The following is an 18332-nucleotide window of genomic DNA, read 5'->3' as shown; positions in this document are numbered from 1 at the left end:
TCGATTATTGAAGAACCGCAAGCCATCTGTGACACGATAAACAAATACTTAATTGACGTTCACGAACAGCTGATTGTTGACAACACAGGTGGCGCGGCGGCAACTACAGCGACGGCAAGCGGCACTAGCCAACTAATAAACACTGGGAAAGTGCCAAGTGCACAGCAACGTTCATTCTTTTTAACTCCTGTTGATCGCGAAGAATTAAAAACTATCATCAGTAATTTGAAAAATAAACGCTCTAGTGGTTTTGATAATGTAACTATCAATCTAGTAAAAAGTTGTAAGGATATTTTTGCTCTTCTGCTTGAACATATAATAAATTGTAGTTTCCATACAGGGGTGTTTCCAAATTGTCTGAAAAAAGTATCGTAGTTCCGATTCCTAAAAAATCTAACGCAATTAAACTGGATAATCTTAGACCAATAAGTTTGCTTTCTGTGTTTTCTAAAATATTTGAGAAGGCAATGAAGTCAAGGTTATTAAACTTTTTCAGCAGTTTTAATTTTTTCAGTAAAAATCAATATGGATTTTTGGAAGGTAAAAGTACGGAGCATGCGTTGTCCGCGTTTTTTGGAGATTGTTTATACAAAAATAAACGAGAAAAACAAATGTACAGCTGTTTTTGTAGACTTTCGTAAGGCCTTCGATTTGGTTGATCATGCATGTTTACTGGCTAAAATGGAAAATATAGGAATTAGAGGAAATGCATTGAACTGGTTTAGGCAATTTTTGACCGAACGCGAACAAATTGTCAAGTGTAGGGGATGCTTAAGTAAACCGGGAATTATAAAAAAAGGTGTACCGCAAGGATCCGTTTTATCAGCTACTTTGTTTTTAATTTTTATTAATGATCTTTTAGAAGTCCAATTCGAAGGAAGGGTAACCGCGTTCGCTGATGATGTTGCTTTTTTGTTTTGGAATATAGATAGCCAGAGATTATGTAACAGTGTAAATGAAACACTCTCCTTCTTGAATAGTTGGTGTTTAGAAAATAAAATGTGTGTCAATGTTTCAAAAAACAAAAGTTTTAAATTTTAAAATGAATAGGCCCTTATTTGAAGAGATCCAATTTAAGTATCATTCATTAAATTGTCAAAGTGAGCCAAATTGTAATTGTCTAGCCATAGAAAATGTGGGATCCTTCAAATATTTGGGGGTTATAATAGACAGGGAATTATCTTGGAAGGATCACATTGAGGAGCTAACAAGAGGATTAAAAGGGAGCATTCGAAAATTTTATTTTTTGAGGAATATATGTGACCAAAGGCTTTTAAAGATACTCTATTTCGCTCTCATAAACTCTAAATTACAATATGGCATTCATTGTTGGGGAGGAACTTTCAAGAATTTAATAACAAAAGTAAGAACAGTGCAGAATCATTATATTAGGATTATATTACATAAAAATAAAAGAGAATCATCTTTTAATCTATTTCATCAACAAAATATATTACCTTTACAACATTTATATATCTTCAAGGTTCTTCAAATTTTCTTTATTCGTAGTGGCAATAATGAAACCGAGCTTATAATGCATAATCATAACACACGTAGTAAATCAGCCAATTTATTAAGAAAACCAAAAGTTTCAAAATCCTTAATGACAAGATCTTTTATTTTTTTAGGTGCAAAACTATTTAATGAAATACCAGCAGACATTAAATTGTGTAGATCAAAAATTAGGTTTTAAAAATAAATTAAAAGCAATGGCTTTTTAACTTTGAGGACACGTCAATACTGATACATATCCTGAGATAGTCTGATTTGGTATATTTTGCTGAATGTGAATAAGTTTGAAATAATATTTTGAGTAAGATTATGCTATTTTTGTTATTTTTGTTTCTTTTACAGATACTTAGTACAATATTACAGTTCAATCATTATTGTTATTAGTATTTTCTTTTGTGGAACTTTGTTAATTTCAATTTGATTATATATCTTAGCTACGACATTTTGTTATGTTACTTATGATGTCACATATTTTTTTTATTAGAAGTGAAGCTTTGCTTTTGTCTAATTATGTTCTGACTATTGTTTTTTGTATGTTGTTTTGTTGATTTAGGTAGTGTACATACTGTGTTGGTTAAGATGTTGCACGAGCTCGTCGCAATATTTATTTTGTAAAGGTAGACTCTAAGTTATGTTTTTTATGTATTGCTAAACCATCGCAACTGGTTAAAGATGGTTTAGTATTTTCAAATGAGTAATTTATGATTAAATTGTAAATATTTATCGAAAATAAATCATTATCTCTCATTATCTCATTATCTCATTATCTCACTTTCGTAGAAAAGTAAATTACGTACATTTTGGAGTAGTAGCCAGTTATATTTAATCACTTCTTAGTTTGCAACATCCAAGGCTGATATAAACATTTCACATCTTGAATATAAAGATCAAATATTGCAGTTCAGGGAGATACATATCAATAAAATAAAGAAAGGAGAAGTTCCTTTTGTGTGATCTTTGAGATAATCAGAATTTACAGACTACTGTACCATACACTCGCAATGGTTTGCTAAAATATAAGATTTATTAGGTGTATAAACAAAGAGAAAATCCCAAAACTTGGAAGATTAAAAAAAGAGTTAAAGGAAATCTTGTAAAAAGCTTCCACTTTAGCAGGTGTTTATTTTTACATTTTACGTGTTATATGATTTTAACTGCAACAACGAAGCCATTCGGCAGATAATATTTTATCCTGTAGTCTGATGGTAGAATGATTTCTGAAAAATGTAACTTTTGACAACACCTTATGGTTGTTTTCGGATTTGACGGAGAATATCCTAAGAATACCTAATAATTATCGATCTTCAATCAATGTATTCACTACTATTATATTATGAAGTATCAAACTTCACGACTGTTTATTTTTTGCTATATAATTTTATAAAGAGTACAATATTGGAAAAGATACTATTCTACATGAAAAATGTATTAACTAAAGAAATGTATTTAAGGTAAGTAAGGAAAAGAAATATATAACTATGAAATGGGCCGATGAGTAAGTATACAAGCACATGCCTTCTCAGAAAGGTGCTGTAGTTATAAACCTTTCAAATAATTTAAAGAGGTCAGTCATAGGGGTTACAGACTCAGCTAACATTTCAATTAGCGTTAATGGCTCCTATCACACAACTGGGTGAGCAAGCGGACTCAGACTAGATCAGGTAGAGCTGTGCCAAATATACGAACAAGAATGTCTGAACACCTTACTAATGAGTGAAGGCATTGTGTATTGGTAACATTGACACGTTTCTTGCAGCATTAGTGTTGTTTCAAACAATCAAGATACAATATTTTAATAAAGGAAAAGTGAGTATTTATACTTTTGGGATTAATTATCTACAATGTATTTTCATCAAAGTTTACTGATTTCATAAACTGAGTTACAAAGTTTGAATAGATAACATTTTTTTCTGAATAAAACTTATCCCCTATTGTTTAGTGCCTATTATAGTTGATCATGTGGAAGAATTTTAACCTTGTGATTTTGTACTTCATTGTGGCAATGCGATTGCAATTAATAACTCAATCAACTCATAATCAAATACCTCTATGAACAACTTAGGCATTCTATTAATTTTCAGGCATCGTGTTCAACAAATACTTCACAGCTGATGTCCATCAGAAATGCCAAAGAGTAAAAATAAAATTTTTCCATAAATTATCAAGGTTTTAAACCAAAAGGAAATTCTGATTTAATTATGTTCATGAGCAGTCTCTTCTCAAATTGATATCTATTGATATTTTTGTTTACGTGTAATGCTACATTACTTACGAGGGAGTACCCAAAAGTAACCAGGATTGTATTGCTGGCAGCCGGCAGCGTGTAGTACACATTCCTGCCGCTAGGCGTGTGTCGCGCAACCCATTGCGAGCTCAGTGACCCCAGTTCCGTTGTCCTAGTGCATTCTGTTCGTTCGTAGTGACTGTTTTCGCTAACCCTGTTTTGTTTTTGTTTCGTTTTTTGTCATGGCAAGTTTAAGTGAACAACGTGCAGCTGTGAAATTTTGTTTTTTACTTGGTAAAAATGCTGCAGAAACTATTTTAATGTTGAATACAGCTTACAAAGATGATGCTATGGGGAAAACTCAGGCCTACAAGTGGTTCGCTCGATTTAAAAATGGCAACATGTCGATTGAAGACGAACCTTGTTCTGGACGTCCATCAACCTCTCGAACGGACGAAAATGTTGAGAAAATTCGTGAACTTGTGCTCACCGACCGTCGACAGACAATTGAGGAACTATCAGAGAGTAGTGGGTTAACTTGGAGCTCGGTTCAGCAAATTTTAACAGGAGATTTAGGACTGAAAAGGGTCGCTGCCAAATTTGTTCCTCGACTTCTGACTGACCATCAAAAAGCACATCGAGTTGAAACTTGCCGCCTTCTGAAAGAACATCTCGAAAATGATCCCGATTTTCTGGAAAAGGTAATTACTGGTGATGAGTCATGGTGCTATGGTTATGACCCAGAAACGAAGCAACAATCAAGCCAATGGAAAGTCGCCATCTTCACCTCGTCCAAAAAAATGTCGGCAAGTCAAATCAAACATCAAAACCATGTTGATTTGCTTTTTTGATGCTAAAGGCATTGTTCATTCTGAGTTTGTTCCTCCAGGTCAGACTGTCAACCAAACATTTTATTTGGAGATTTTAAGAAGATTGCACAACAGTGTTCGCCAGAAAAGACCCGATTTGTGGCAGACTGGAGACTGGTTCTTCCACCACGACAACGCACCGGCACACACAGCCATCTCAGTTAGGCAGTTTTTAGCCAAAAACATCATGGTTCCGCTGCCCCACGCACCTTACTCGCCTGACCTCGCTCCATGCGACTTTTTTTTATTTCCACACATGAAAAGAGGCTTGAAAGATCAACGATTTGACAGCGTTGAAGAGGTTAAGAAAAAAAACGAAGCTCGAGCTTGCAGCCATTTCTAAAGATGACTACAAAAAATGTTTTGATCAATGGAAATACCGTTGGGACAAGTGTATTAGTTGTAATGGAGATTATTTTGAAGGAGATAAGGTCGTATTGTAAAAAATGTGATAATATATAATTTGTATAAAATAATTCCTGTTTTTTTTGGGTACCCCCTCGGATACCTTTTATTTATTACAATTTTAAATTTTGTCCTGATTGTATTTTCTAGACTTTATAGAAGGGGGCTTAGTCATGGAGATGACAATTAGTCAAGTTGAATGACAGTTTTTAGTAGACATTTTCTAAAGAATAATGAAATCATTTAAATTGCAGTAACTACTGTGAATTTAAAGTTCAAATATTATTTTATAAGTAAATAAATATAAAAAAAACTATTGGTTTTTGCATTGACCGCTTTAGAGACGATCTAACTACTATATCAGTTGCATGTATCTTGTTACAGTTACTGCATTGAGTGTGTATTATTTGGTTCATTCTGTTTCCAGTCTTGTAACTTATTAGATAAGATTTGGGACAGAGAACTTAACCAGTTTATCACATTTAATAGTTTCTGCATAATTAAGTAATGAATTATATGGGTTTGTGATCATTTATGTATATATATTTATTTTGTTTTCAGATTTCTTCATGTAATTTGTCCACAAAGGGATTAGAGTAAGTTTTAACTTTAATATTCAAATATATTAACTTTTGTTTTAATAATTAGAGAAGTGGTTTTGTCGAAGCAATATTTAGGAGAAATTACAAGAAAAATCACTTGCAGCAAGACTATCATAATACTTTATTGCTTATCTTTTTTAAACATTTAAAAGGACCAAAAATTGCTATACTCAGTAGCAGCTGGCAAACAGCTGACTGATCATAATATAATATGCCCTTGGTTCTAGTTGATGACAGTGTTGTGTACATCAACCGGAGCTAAACTCAATATTCACATTAAATCAACCCTTCCTACCATAGTTTATGTTATGGGTAGAAAACTAGTGAGTCAGCATTTAACCAAAACAATACTTGGAAACAAAACAAGAAATTTAATCGCATGGTTAATTATTAATACATGATTGTAAAGCAGATTCTTTCTCCCTAGTGTTTAGATACAATAGTTAAGGTTTCTTTATATAGACTCTCTGGCCTCAAGGAATATACAGAGTCTCTTGATTATGGCTGTTGTCCCAGTTCCCTGATGTCTCACAGGATGATATCATCGTAATCTCCTCTGTAGACTATTCAACAGACAGACCTGTTAAAAAGTTCAGAATCATCTTATTTCATCTGTAGGTAAAAAAAAAAAAAAAAACAATTTGATGTGGCTTACCAAGTGAGGAATTAAGTCAGATGCCTTGCAGAAACTATTGTCTCTTGCCCATCAGGCACACGCACAAGGGCATATTCAGGTTTACTTCTTCCACTAGTGGATAATATTCAGGCTTAGCATCAACCAGTGTCACTTTTTCCAACTAGTGGATAAAATTTCTGGTAGGTTTCAAGCAACGCCACTTCTTCCTCTAGTGTATCATATTCAGGGTTAGTTTCAAGCAACATCACTTCTTCCACTAGTGGACCATATTCCGGGTTGATTTCAAGCAATGTCACTTCTTCCACTTAAGTTAATCTTATCCAAGGTAGCTTCAAGCAGCGTCACTTCTTCCACTAGTATATCATGTTCAGGGTAAGCTTCAAGCAACATAGTCTCTTCCACTAATGGATTCGGGTTTAGCCTCAAATAGTATCACTTCTTCCACTTGTGGCTCATATTCAGGGATATTTCCAAGAAACGTAACTTTTTTGACATCAGCATCACTTCTTCCACTAATGGATTATATTCCAGGTTAGTTTCAAGTAACGTCAAAGTAAAGTGGAAATAAAGTCTTATTTATTGAAAGATAATGATAGTACTTTATTTTGAGAAGATTGGAATATAAACTTTCTATATTCAAATGTATGTAATGTTTAAAGTTAAGATTAATGTCTTTTAATCTTAAAAGATATACTCAATTGTGCCACTAGAATTACTGATCATAATGAGTCACTTCTTGACAATGTAACTAATTTAGATTCTGAAATAAATATTATCATACATTTCCTTTATGAACACATCGGATCATGATGCTTACTGTAATTGATAATAATTAAATTAAATTCTAAAAAGCCGGAATTATATCAGATAATAAAAGATTTTTCCAAAAAAAGTTTGAAATTTTAAGAATGGCTTGTCACAGGTAGACTGAAGTTGTCTGTCCGTATTCAAGAATGTAAACAACAAATTTGAATCTTTTTCAAACGTTATTCAAGCACATTTTTAATGATCATTTCCTACAAAATTCCCTAATAAATTCCATAAAAATATCAAAGGTTAAAATAAAAGATCTTAGAGCAGAGAATTAAAGGATTTTGCTAGTAGAAATGTTATGTGATTTTTGCTCGAAGCACTAAAGATTCGGCCTTAAAAAACACTATTGAAAGAAGGAAAAATCTTTTCCGTAAGCGTTTTCTGGAAGAAAAGCGTTATATATTTCACATGAAATTGAAAAATCAGATTGTATCCAGAAAACCCTCTAGAATGTTGTTTGTAGAGACAAGTTAGTCAAAATCATAGTCTTCAATTCTTTCTATTAAACGTCTGGGTAATTCACTCAAATCATCATCCGAAGTTGTAAAAGTTTTCAGCAATCATTTCTTATTAAATATTGCTGATTTATCACACTATGCCATACCATTTTTCACTTAATTTTATTCACCATCATACTCCAGCTCATTCTTTATTTTTGTCTATGGTTACTTCTGGTGAAATTGAACAAGCGATCCTTTAACTCTTAAATTAAAGATGTGTTCAGGAACTGATGGAATTTCTAGTTTTCTTCTGAAACAAATTTACAGTCATCAGTGATCCAATAGCTTATCTGTTTAATGTCTCGATTTCTTCTGGAATTTTTCCCTGATGTTTACATAACTGAAAGGCTTGTCCCCATATTTAAGTCACAAAAGAAAAGTAGTGTCAACAACTATATAGGCCTTAATTACATTTAAACACATAAAACCAATATTTAATACTTTTATTTTTGTGACCCCTTGCTATTATAGAAAGTATTAAATATTGGTTTTATGTGTTTAAATGTAATTAAGTTAACAGTAACCAATATATGCTTCCATCTTCAACATCTGTAGGCCTCTTGCTCTTTGTACTATGTAAAAGGTGCTGGAGAAAGTTATATATTCATGGTTATTGGGTCATGTAGATAAAAAACAATATCCTGATTCAGAATGAATGTGGCTTTAGAATAAACCGCTGAACTACTCAAGCAGTTGTGAACTTTTTTGCAAGATTTATTATCTCATCTTAAGCGGTGCGATCCAGCCCTGCGGATATTCTGTGATCTTTCGAAGGTATTCAATATAGTTGATCATGGCATTCTCTATGAAAAACTGAAGAATTATGGTATACGTGGCATTGCCCCTGGATCGGTTTCGATCATACCTTTTTCAACCAGCTGCAATTTGTAGAGGATTCAAAGATTCGATCAGAACACACAGTAATGCAGATATGGGGTTTCTCCAAGGCAGTATCCTTGGACCTTTGATTTTCATTGTCTACATAAATGATCTTGTAGTATATCTTTTCTTTGTCAAAGCCTATATTTTATGCAGATGACATAAGCTTGCTTTTTGGAGGTCCACATATCAATTTACAGGACAGAGTCAAGGAAACAGTACAATCGCTCATAAGCTGGTTATCTTATAACAATCTTCAGTTGAATCTGAATAAGTCCTGTTTGATGCAACATCTGACTCTGAATATAAAACCAGAAATAATTACTTTGGATGAATTTCTAATTAAAAGACTGTAGTTCTGTTAAATTTGTCTGTGTAACTTTGGATAGTGGGTTATCTTGGTCTTCCCATCTCTAATCTTTGTAGTAGCATCTGTTACGCACTTAGGACATTAACACACTCATTAAGATCTCAATTTGTTACACATGGTCTATTATGGTTGTTTTTATCCATTAATAGAATGGTTGTCTTATTGAATTAAGTCTGGGGTTGTTCTCCACAGACTTCCAATGTCTTCTTGGTCCAGAAAAGAGCCATTACGTATCTTTAATGGCTTACCCCCTACTACATGAAGGTGTCCTTCCGTTCACTAAACCTTCCCACCTTACCTTCAATATTTATCTACAAATCAATACTGTTGACGATGGGCCGTCCTAAAAATATCCATCTGATATCTGACTAGGCACAGGAATGACCTGCGCACTCCTAGTCATCACCTCACTCTCTCCAAAAGAAACCTTGTTTTCACTGGTCCTTTTTCTTTAACAAACTTCCATCTGAAATAAAAAGGTGCTGCTGTGAAAGGGCTGAATGTAAAGGGCTTTTGTTAATTTCTGAGAAAATTTTAGTTGATAGGAAGGTTTTGTAATGTACAAGGAATTCCTGTCTGCCAAAGTTCTGAAGGTTATATTTATGTGATTCCTGACTTATTTATTAGCTATGTGATATTAAGTTTATATATAAATTCATTGACATATACAAAAATGTATGTTACTTTTATTTATGAAATAAAGATGTCTGTCTAGAAATGTGTAATTGGTACTTAAAATAGTCACAAATGCCATTACCCATTATATGTACGTAACAGTCAGAAGTCATGTCATTGATACACATGTAAATTCGTAATTTCATATTTAGCATTTATTTAGCCTATTGAACAGAAATGAACATAATTTATCCGTATATAAAAAAATTTTTTGTCATGAAGTTTGTTTACGTTAAGCTCCGAAAACCATGGAACCTGATTTCAATTACATTTTATAGAGATGTATTGTTTGGTGCAACTTAAAATATAGTTTTTATCTCAATTTATAAACGTTAATTTTTTTTTATTGCAAATTTTTCAGTTTTTTTTATAGATAAAAGGTTGAATTCACTTCTAGAGCCTGTTAAATGTAATAAAACTGTTCTGTGTAAACATAGTTTTATGCAGTACAACCATATGGTTTAATTAATTTAACCACAATTTTCAATTTTTTTACATTTATAGTCTTAAAAGCATAAAGTAAGCTTGATAGTAAAATCAGTTCTCATATCAACATTTTGTGCAACGGCTGTTTAGCATAGAGTAAGAAAACATCCAGATAAGAAAATTACAAACTTTAATAAAAATATACTTTTAAACTGTACAGTTTAGAAAATGTGAAGTATACAATGCCTGGTCAGTTGTAATGTAGATGTAAAAAATAAAGTCACGATCTAACTTTTACTATACACTTAAAAAGTCCGTTATAAAACCCATCTAATTGTCTATTGACAGAAGTAGGTTTCTCTGTCCTGTGTATGTACAGCATAAATATATTTTCTTGATCGGACAACCAGGAAAATCAACTATGGACCAAAAAATGCATAATTAACCACTAAGTTAACCTGTTGCGGTGCCGCTATGACGGTTCATACTGAGTGCTTCATTGACCAGTGACAGACTTTTAGGGAGTAAAATCAAAAAACTTTTAAATGTTAATAAACTTGTTTATTATAGTTTAAATGTATATAAAAATACATTTTAGATTGTTAAAAGCAATAATTTCGTTTTAAAACTTTGCTAGTGTGTGATACTGCTCAAAACAAGGATTTATATCGTCTGCAAAGTATAAGTGGAGCAGTATGTAGTGATTAGGACTAAGTATTTAGATAGTGATTAACTTATTTAATATTTGCTTTACTACACACATTTTATTTTACAGTCCAAGTTTAAGTAATTTTTTAAGTACTGTATAATCAGTTTACATTTTTTAAAGTGCTGATTTCATTGACTAAGTTGTTAATTTAAACTCTAATGCTAACCTCACAAAGTTGGTTATTTATAAACTATACATATTTAAAATGTTTAACTACTGCTGACTACACGTAATATAATTTAAAATAACTCAAAAGAGGTTACATTGTGAATGCACCATATTTGAATATAAGTTTTTGGCGCTTATGGGTTTACCAGTGATAAGATATTGACTGTGAGTATTGCCAGTAACAACCGGCAACAGCAGTAACAGTAGACAGGAGTATAACATCTCCATATTAGCCATCAGTTCTCATGTACTGATAGCTCAGTGGTAGAGTGTCAGACTGTAGTTCTGAGGGTCGCAGGTTCAAAACCATATACAGAACAGTGATATTTTTGCTCGCCCAACAAACATTGTTATTCATTATTATGACATTTAAACTATAATTAATTATAAAAATTAAAAATAAATTTTATTAAAAACAAATGTAAATATTTTTATTTATTTAAATCTAATTATTTATTCTATTTAAATTGGAAAAGTCTCAAAGATATGAATAGTAAATGAAAAAAATATATATATTAATTAAATTACACCGAAAAATATTAGAAACATAAAAACAGTTGAATATGAGTTGTAAGTTTAGAGTTGAAGACTTAGTTATTGTCAAGTTGAGAGGACATCCTGCTCGGCCTGCACTAGTTAATAAAATAGAAGAAAAAGGCAAATCCTATACAATTAATGTAATTTTTTATGGATTCCAAAGAACATGGAAAGTGTAGGCCTAGTGAACTAAGTAACTATGAAGAGAATAAACATAAAATTCTTAATGGAAAGAAAATTACCAATGAAACTCTTGTTGTAGCGGTGAAAGAAATTGAAGAAGAACTTAGGTCAAGAAATAAATTTAAAACTAGAAAATCTATGGAAAAGGTACATAATTCTCCTAAACCAAACGTATCTATGAACCTATCATCAAGCTTTACAGCCATTTATGAACTCAATAATACTAAGAAATCCTCCACAGAAGAACTTGTAGCAAACAAGAAAGATGTTGGGGTTAACACTCCAGATTTTTTGGACATACACTTTCAACTAAATGCACTGACGGATAAATGTATACAGTTAGAAAAGGAATTGTCAGAAGAAAAACAAACAACAGAAAAACTGAGAGAAAAGCCAATTACTTACTAAAATGGCTGAAAATGAGGACTTCCACACAAAAATACTCAGACAAGAACTAAAATCCGCAAAATGTGAAATATTGAACTTAAAAACTACAGTTGATTTGCTTCAGTCTGACAACAAAAACTTATTACTTGACGTTGAAAAACAAAGCAAGAACCAATGTTTTAACCTGTTTTCCATCTTTGTCAAACAAAAATAAAACCGAAAATGAAATTGGAAAAAAATACAAATTAAAACCAAACCCAACAGCTGTACTGGTACCCCAAACTGAAAAAGGTCAACTTCTAATATTTGCGGATAGCCATGGAAAAGGGCTCAGTCATCTCATACAGGCAAAGACTTCAGTTAGTGTTTCTGCCTGTGTTCGCCCAGGTGCAAGACTCAATAGAGTTGTTGAGGAAGCAAATTCAATGTGTAAAAACTTTACAAAAAAAGATTGTGTCCTAGTAATTGGTGGAGCAAACAATGTAGAAGTAATGGGTGAAAAGCGTATTGTAGAAGAACTTAAAACTGTCACCAACTCCTTTAGCCACACGAACTTGGTACTGGGTAGTTTGCCCATGAGACATGACAAGCCGAGCTTAGACCTAAAAGTTTCACAAATAAACTTGGAAATAAGAAACCTAGTAAAGAATTCCTCCACTAACGTGCAGCTTTTGCCCCTCGATGATCTTCCACGCCACTATTTCACTGCTCATGGCCTACATTTAAATAAAAAGGGAAAAGTTAGCGTATCTGACATGGTTCACAAATTACTTATAAACATTAAAAATGATTTCTGTTCAGCCGCAACCACTTCAAATCCACCTCAAGTAATTGAAAATGAACCAAAATTTAATAATCCACCTCAAGTAATCGAGAATGAACCAAAAATTGATTTAACTCACACAACCACTCCAAACAGTACTCTAAATTCTTTTGCTTTCATCAACACCTTATTTTACCAACAACCAACAAGAAGAAGGTACTATAGTAGTACAAGAAAAACATATGAGTCTTGGCCATCGACGAAAACCAAAAAGACAACACAGTAGGTTTTGCCCACTGCATCTCGGCAGATTTTCATTTGGGTGCAGGCGTTGCAGTTGTTTTCAAAAACAAGTTTGGAAAGCCTGAAACATCAAATCTGGTCGACAGTCGGCTCACTCTACAAAAAGAGTGATGATGGAGCTGTTGTGTAACGGACTTGTAACTAAAGCTATATATCACAAAAAGCCTACAGCAGCTGACTACATCTCCGCATTTAACCAAATGACCAAAGACTTCAAAGAGAGAGGACTTAAGAGACTTATATGCTCGCCTTTGGGTTGTGTTAGGGACTGCCTGCCTCCTGATCTTTTTATTCACAAGCTTATTGAATTTCGTCTGACAACCAATGCACAAGTTTTTGTTATCACTCATAATGAACAACCATATGGGGTGCTGCGAAACGGACTATCACATGAGAAGTTTGTGAGTTGTTTACGCCAGCTAATTTTATCTTCTTTAAGTCAAGAGCTAAAACCTCCACCGTCAACGCCTGACCTAAACAGCTGTTTGTCTCTCTCACAAACTTCAACGTCTTTTAATGAGAGGAAAGATGGCCCGACAGATGTTCTTGACATGATGGAGATGAGGTCTTTTCCACCACTGCATGCATCTGCCGCTGTAAACCTCAGCAGTGACCAGCAAGTTATGGATGTGGAAACTGGTGACAGCTTGAATATGGAGGAGGATGCCCTGAATATGCCTCAAGAGTCAAGTGAAAGTGTTGTTTGGTTTCAGGAAGTCAGTGCTCAATATTTCAAGTGAGGTTGGTGAATTGAGTGATATTGACCCTTTACTTGGCTCTTCTTACACCTGAAGCAGCGATGTCAAGTGTACATCGGACAAATTTTTTAGAAAAGGAGTTAAACAAAAACAATGTAGGTTAAAACTTGGTAAATTAGAAAAATGTAAAAAAATTACCATCTTCCATCAAAATGTACAATACCTACCTACGAGAATTGACCTTTTAGAAATTGCTCTTGAGGAATTGAATCCCGATGTTGTAGCTCTTAGTGAGCACAGTTTGAACGAAAATGAAATTTCTCGGCTTAATGTATGTAATTACTCAGTAAGTTCTTTTTTTTGCCGTTCTAAAACTACACGAGGAGGGGTTATGGTGTTAACTAAAAATGGGATCAAAAGTAAAAATATAAGTAAATTTTCAATTGACAAATTAATAACTGAAAAGGAATTTGAATGTTGTGTTTCAGAAATTACCATTGCAAATGTTGTTGTTGTAATTGTTTGCCTATACAGATCTCCAAATAATAGTCTAATCAATAACTTTTTTGAAAAACTGGACCAACTGCTGAATGTTCTCTGCAATAACTTTGGTAACATTATTATCGCTGGGGACATCAATATAAATATTTTAAATAATAATCTGACTTTAAAAAGTTTTAGAAATATATTAACTGAACATGGAGTGTATTATGCAGTTAATTTTCCTACTAGATTTAGTAAAGAAACTGCAACATCAATTGACAACTTTATAACCAATATTTGATAAAAAATATATAAAAGTGGAGGGGATTATCACAGCAGTATCTGATCATGACGGGCAATTGATGGAAGTTGGTAATTTTTATGATACAGATAGCAATAAACATAATAAATATAGAGAATTAACAAGAAAATTTAGCGAAAGTAATATTAAAACTTTCTTAAAACTTTTAGGATCAGAAAGTTGGATAGATGTTTATATGTCTGGTGTCAATGACAAGTTTCATACTTTCCATTCTATTTTTTTGCATTATTTTAACATTTGTTTCCCTAAAGTATCTAGTCTAAGACCTAATTGCATATCCAAAAACAATTGGGTGACAGAAGAGATTAAAAACGAAAGAAACAGATTTAATTGAGCAAGAAAAGATATATAGGAAGAACAAACAAAATAATAACTTAAAGCAGCTAAAAATTAAAAAACGTGATCTTAAACTAAAAATTATTCAAGCTAAAAAAAGATTTTTTGATAAAAAAATAAAATGTTCAAGTAACGTTAACAAAACAACCTGGAAGTTAATTAACATGCAAACTGGTAAAAATAAGAATTTAAAAGAAAACATTATGTTGCTTAATAAAGAAAAACTGTTGTTGGATCCAGGTAGAGTTTGCAATGTTTTTAATAACTTCTTCATCAATGTTGTGGATCAGCAGATATCCCATGGTGATGAAGATGTGCCTAAATCCTCAAATTATTGTAATAGAGATTGGAATCCAAATTTAAAAGTATTTCGATTCAGTCAAGTTACACAACAGCAAGTTAAAAAAATTGTCAGTTCATTTAATAATAAATATTCTACTGGTTTTGATGAAGTACCAATTGTAATAATAAAAAAAAGCAATAAGGCATTTATTAAGACCGTTAACACACACTATAAACTCTTCTCTAATATCTGGTAAATTCCCAGATGAACTGAAAACGGCTAAAGTAATTCCTATTTACAAAAAAGGAGATCCTCAGGTGCCGGAGAGCTACAGGCCAGTATCATTATTATCGACGTTTTCTAAAATATTTGAGAAAGTTGTTAATGAACAACTGTTAAACTATCTGTCGGAAAATGATTTTCTTGATAATCAACAACATGGTTTTCGTCCAGGCAGGTCAACAATTACTGCATCAGTAGAATTTGTGCAAAATTTAATAGAGGAATTAGATAAAGGTAATAGACCTTTAGGAATTTTTATGGATTTGACAAGAGCGTTTGACAGCGTAATTCATGACGAACTTATAAATGTTCTGGAAGATTTAGGCTTAAAAAATAAAGAAATAAATTGGTTTCACTCTTACATCAGTAACCGTAATCAATACGTTGAATTATCATACTTAATAAATAAAGACAAAATTAATTTTGTATCCGAAAAAAAAACTCATAAAGTATGGCGTACCACAAGGTTCAATTTTGGGTCCCTTACTATTTATTTGCTATATAACAGGACTTTCTACAGTAGCAGAGGAAAACAAAATGTGTTTATACGCTGATGATGCAAGCGTAATTGTCAAAGGAAAGGATCCCAAGGTAATTGAAACATCATCTCTTAATTTGTTTTGAATAAAATTAACTCTTTTTTAACTAAAAAAAATTTGTTACTTAACCCCGGCAAAACACATTTTATACCCTTTAAAACACACCAATCGAAGTTTAATTTTCAATATGACATTAAGATAAATAACCAAAATATAATGGAGGTAGAGGAAACTTGTTTCCTAGGTCTAATAATAGATCAAAATTTAAGCTGGAATCAACATGTACAAACCGTAATAAAAAAAAGCATCATCTGGCCTGTACGCCCTTAGGCAAATGGCAAACCTTTGTAACCAGGATACTTTAAAACAAATTTATTTTTCTTTAATACATTCCCATATAAGCTACGGGATCAGTGTATATGGAGCTACTTCAAATAAAAACCTTGAAAAAATTCTTATACTACAAAAAAAATCAATACGGTTAATTCTAAATTTACCATGGCAAGCAACCGTTAAACATTTATTTGCACAATTAAGAATTTTAACTGTTTACAGTCAATACATATACGATACAATAACTTACACAAAATTTAAAAATATACCTAACTATACCACTTATAGATATAATACTAGGAGTGGTATAATTTTGGAAAATCATAAATTAGAGCTGTTTAAAAAGAAAACTGAATACGCTGGTACACGATTTATTCAATACATTCCTATTGACGTAAAAAAAATTGAAGGAATCAATCCGTTTAGAAATAAATTAAAAAATTATCTCATATCACGATCATTTTATTCTTTTGAAGAATTTTTTTGAGGGCTTGGGCCATTAAATATAAATAAAAATTGAGTTAATTTTAGTTGTTTAAATTAACAATGTTTATGTTAAGTTAACATAAGATTTTAGATAGGTTAACCTGTATCTGTGATGATATTAGTCCTATCTGTATTTGTGACACTATTCTGACTGTATTTATAATATTACAGCTTTGAATAAAGATCTATGACTATGACTATGACTATGACTATGACTATGACTATACAAAGGACGACCTCACATGTTGAACATTCATAGCTGGTTTCTTTTCTTCTTTGTCCAGTTCGAGTGGTTGTGTTTGCACACATAGCACTGCCTGAGTAGTTTACGCTTCTTTGTGTCATTCTGGGGGAGTGGCCTTATAAAATGGAGGCGTAGCGGGTCTTGTGTCCCTCCTCCGTAAAATAGTTTTAAAAGTTATCACCAGGTGCCACCACGATACAGGACTAGCAACACTGTACAGCAACACTATTAGGAACAACTGAAAAGTTCCGAAAATCTCCGCTAGATGTCACAGTAAGTCAGTGAGAACGAACTGACTGTCATTAGTCTACAACGGAAAATGCTGTGCTCCCTCATACGGGACCAAACGGCAAATGCACTCATTTGGGTATGTTTTGCTGCACTTGTCAACAGGTTAAAAGGACCAGACAGTGTCCGTTGCGGTTTAGATTTAGAAAAATCCCATGTTTCTGTCATGGCCAATCATATCTTGCATACTCACGGTTGGTAAACTATCTAATTTATTTATATTAGCAAAAGACAGGCAACTAAAAATACGGTGCACTTAATTGAATTTAACTTAATAGTTTGGAGTGAGAATCAACCTTTTCATACCTGATTGATATAATTTAATTCATATATATGTAAGCAATAAAGAATTCTGATATTATTTTGATATAACAGTGGTCTGATAGTTGTTTACTGTTACAGCCAAGTAGAGGGCCTCCGGCAGGAGTTGGAGGATGTCAAAAAGCAGTTGTCAGAAAAGGAGAAACTAGTTGCCAAGTACCAGAACCGCATCATAGAGCTAAGAGGGAGCATCGAGGTAAGATGCACTATTTTTGAACATTTGGACATTTTTCATTCTGACTTTTGTTAAATTGTGATATTTATTGACAATTAATCACAGAAAGTAGACTTTTTGATAGCCTGTGAGTTACAGGAGAGGCAAGATGAAAACATCAGAAAATAAAAGATGGTAATCTATTGATAAGTGACTTTCATGCTTGTCAGAAAACAAATTTAACTCTGTTGAATTTGTTATCACACAAAGAACAGCATATTGGTATTTTTCCAAAAAAACAACAGTTGTTTTCCACTTACAGACAAATGAATTTACAGGAAGTTATCCTCTACTTCATTTTCTGTCCCGATTACAAACATTATAAATAAATTTCTTTTACAGTATTCCCTCTGTAATCCGTTATTTTTACTCAGGAAGTCGAGTCACTACTTGTTGTGCAAGGCGGAAACTCATTGTTTGCCCTCAGTCAGTGTGTTCCATAACAGTGTAGTGAATGTATATGCATTCGTGTTCGCTTCCTAATTGCCTACATTTCCTTTAGTGTTAATTGTACTGGGTCGTTTGTTGCCTCACGTGGTGG

The 18332-nt window shown here is 32.8% G+C and overlaps 1 protein-coding gene across 1 annotated transcript in view; it reads left to right on the top strand.

The window, feature by feature from the left end:
• The window catches only part of LOC124372194, a gene marked incomplete at its 3' end in the record, with an annotated part of 52226 nt that extends 34453 nt beyond the window's left edge, over nucleotides 1-17773 (top strand). The window contains exons 3-4 of the mRNA XM_046830561.1: nucleotides 5572-5606; nucleotides 17659-17773. Coding sequence (XP_046686517.1) covers nucleotides 5572-5606; nucleotides 17659-17773 — 150 coding nt within the window. The remainder of the gene's footprint in view (nucleotides 1-5571; nucleotides 5607-17658) is intronic.
• Between the last annotated feature and the right edge of the window lie 559 nt (nucleotides 17774-18332).

This window comes from Homalodisca vitripennis, unplaced genomic scaffold, assembly GCF_021130785.1.
Source record: "Homalodisca vitripennis isolate AUS2020 unplaced genomic scaffold, UT_GWSS_2.1 ScUCBcl_2738;HRSCAF=7795, whole genome shotgun sequence".
Classification (NCBI taxonomy): domain Eukaryota; kingdom Metazoa; phylum Arthropoda; class Insecta; order Hemiptera; family Cicadellidae; genus Homalodisca; species Homalodisca vitripennis.
The sequence above is the reverse complement of the archived record's forward strand: the minus strand, read 5'-3'. Positions and strand labels throughout refer to the sequence as shown.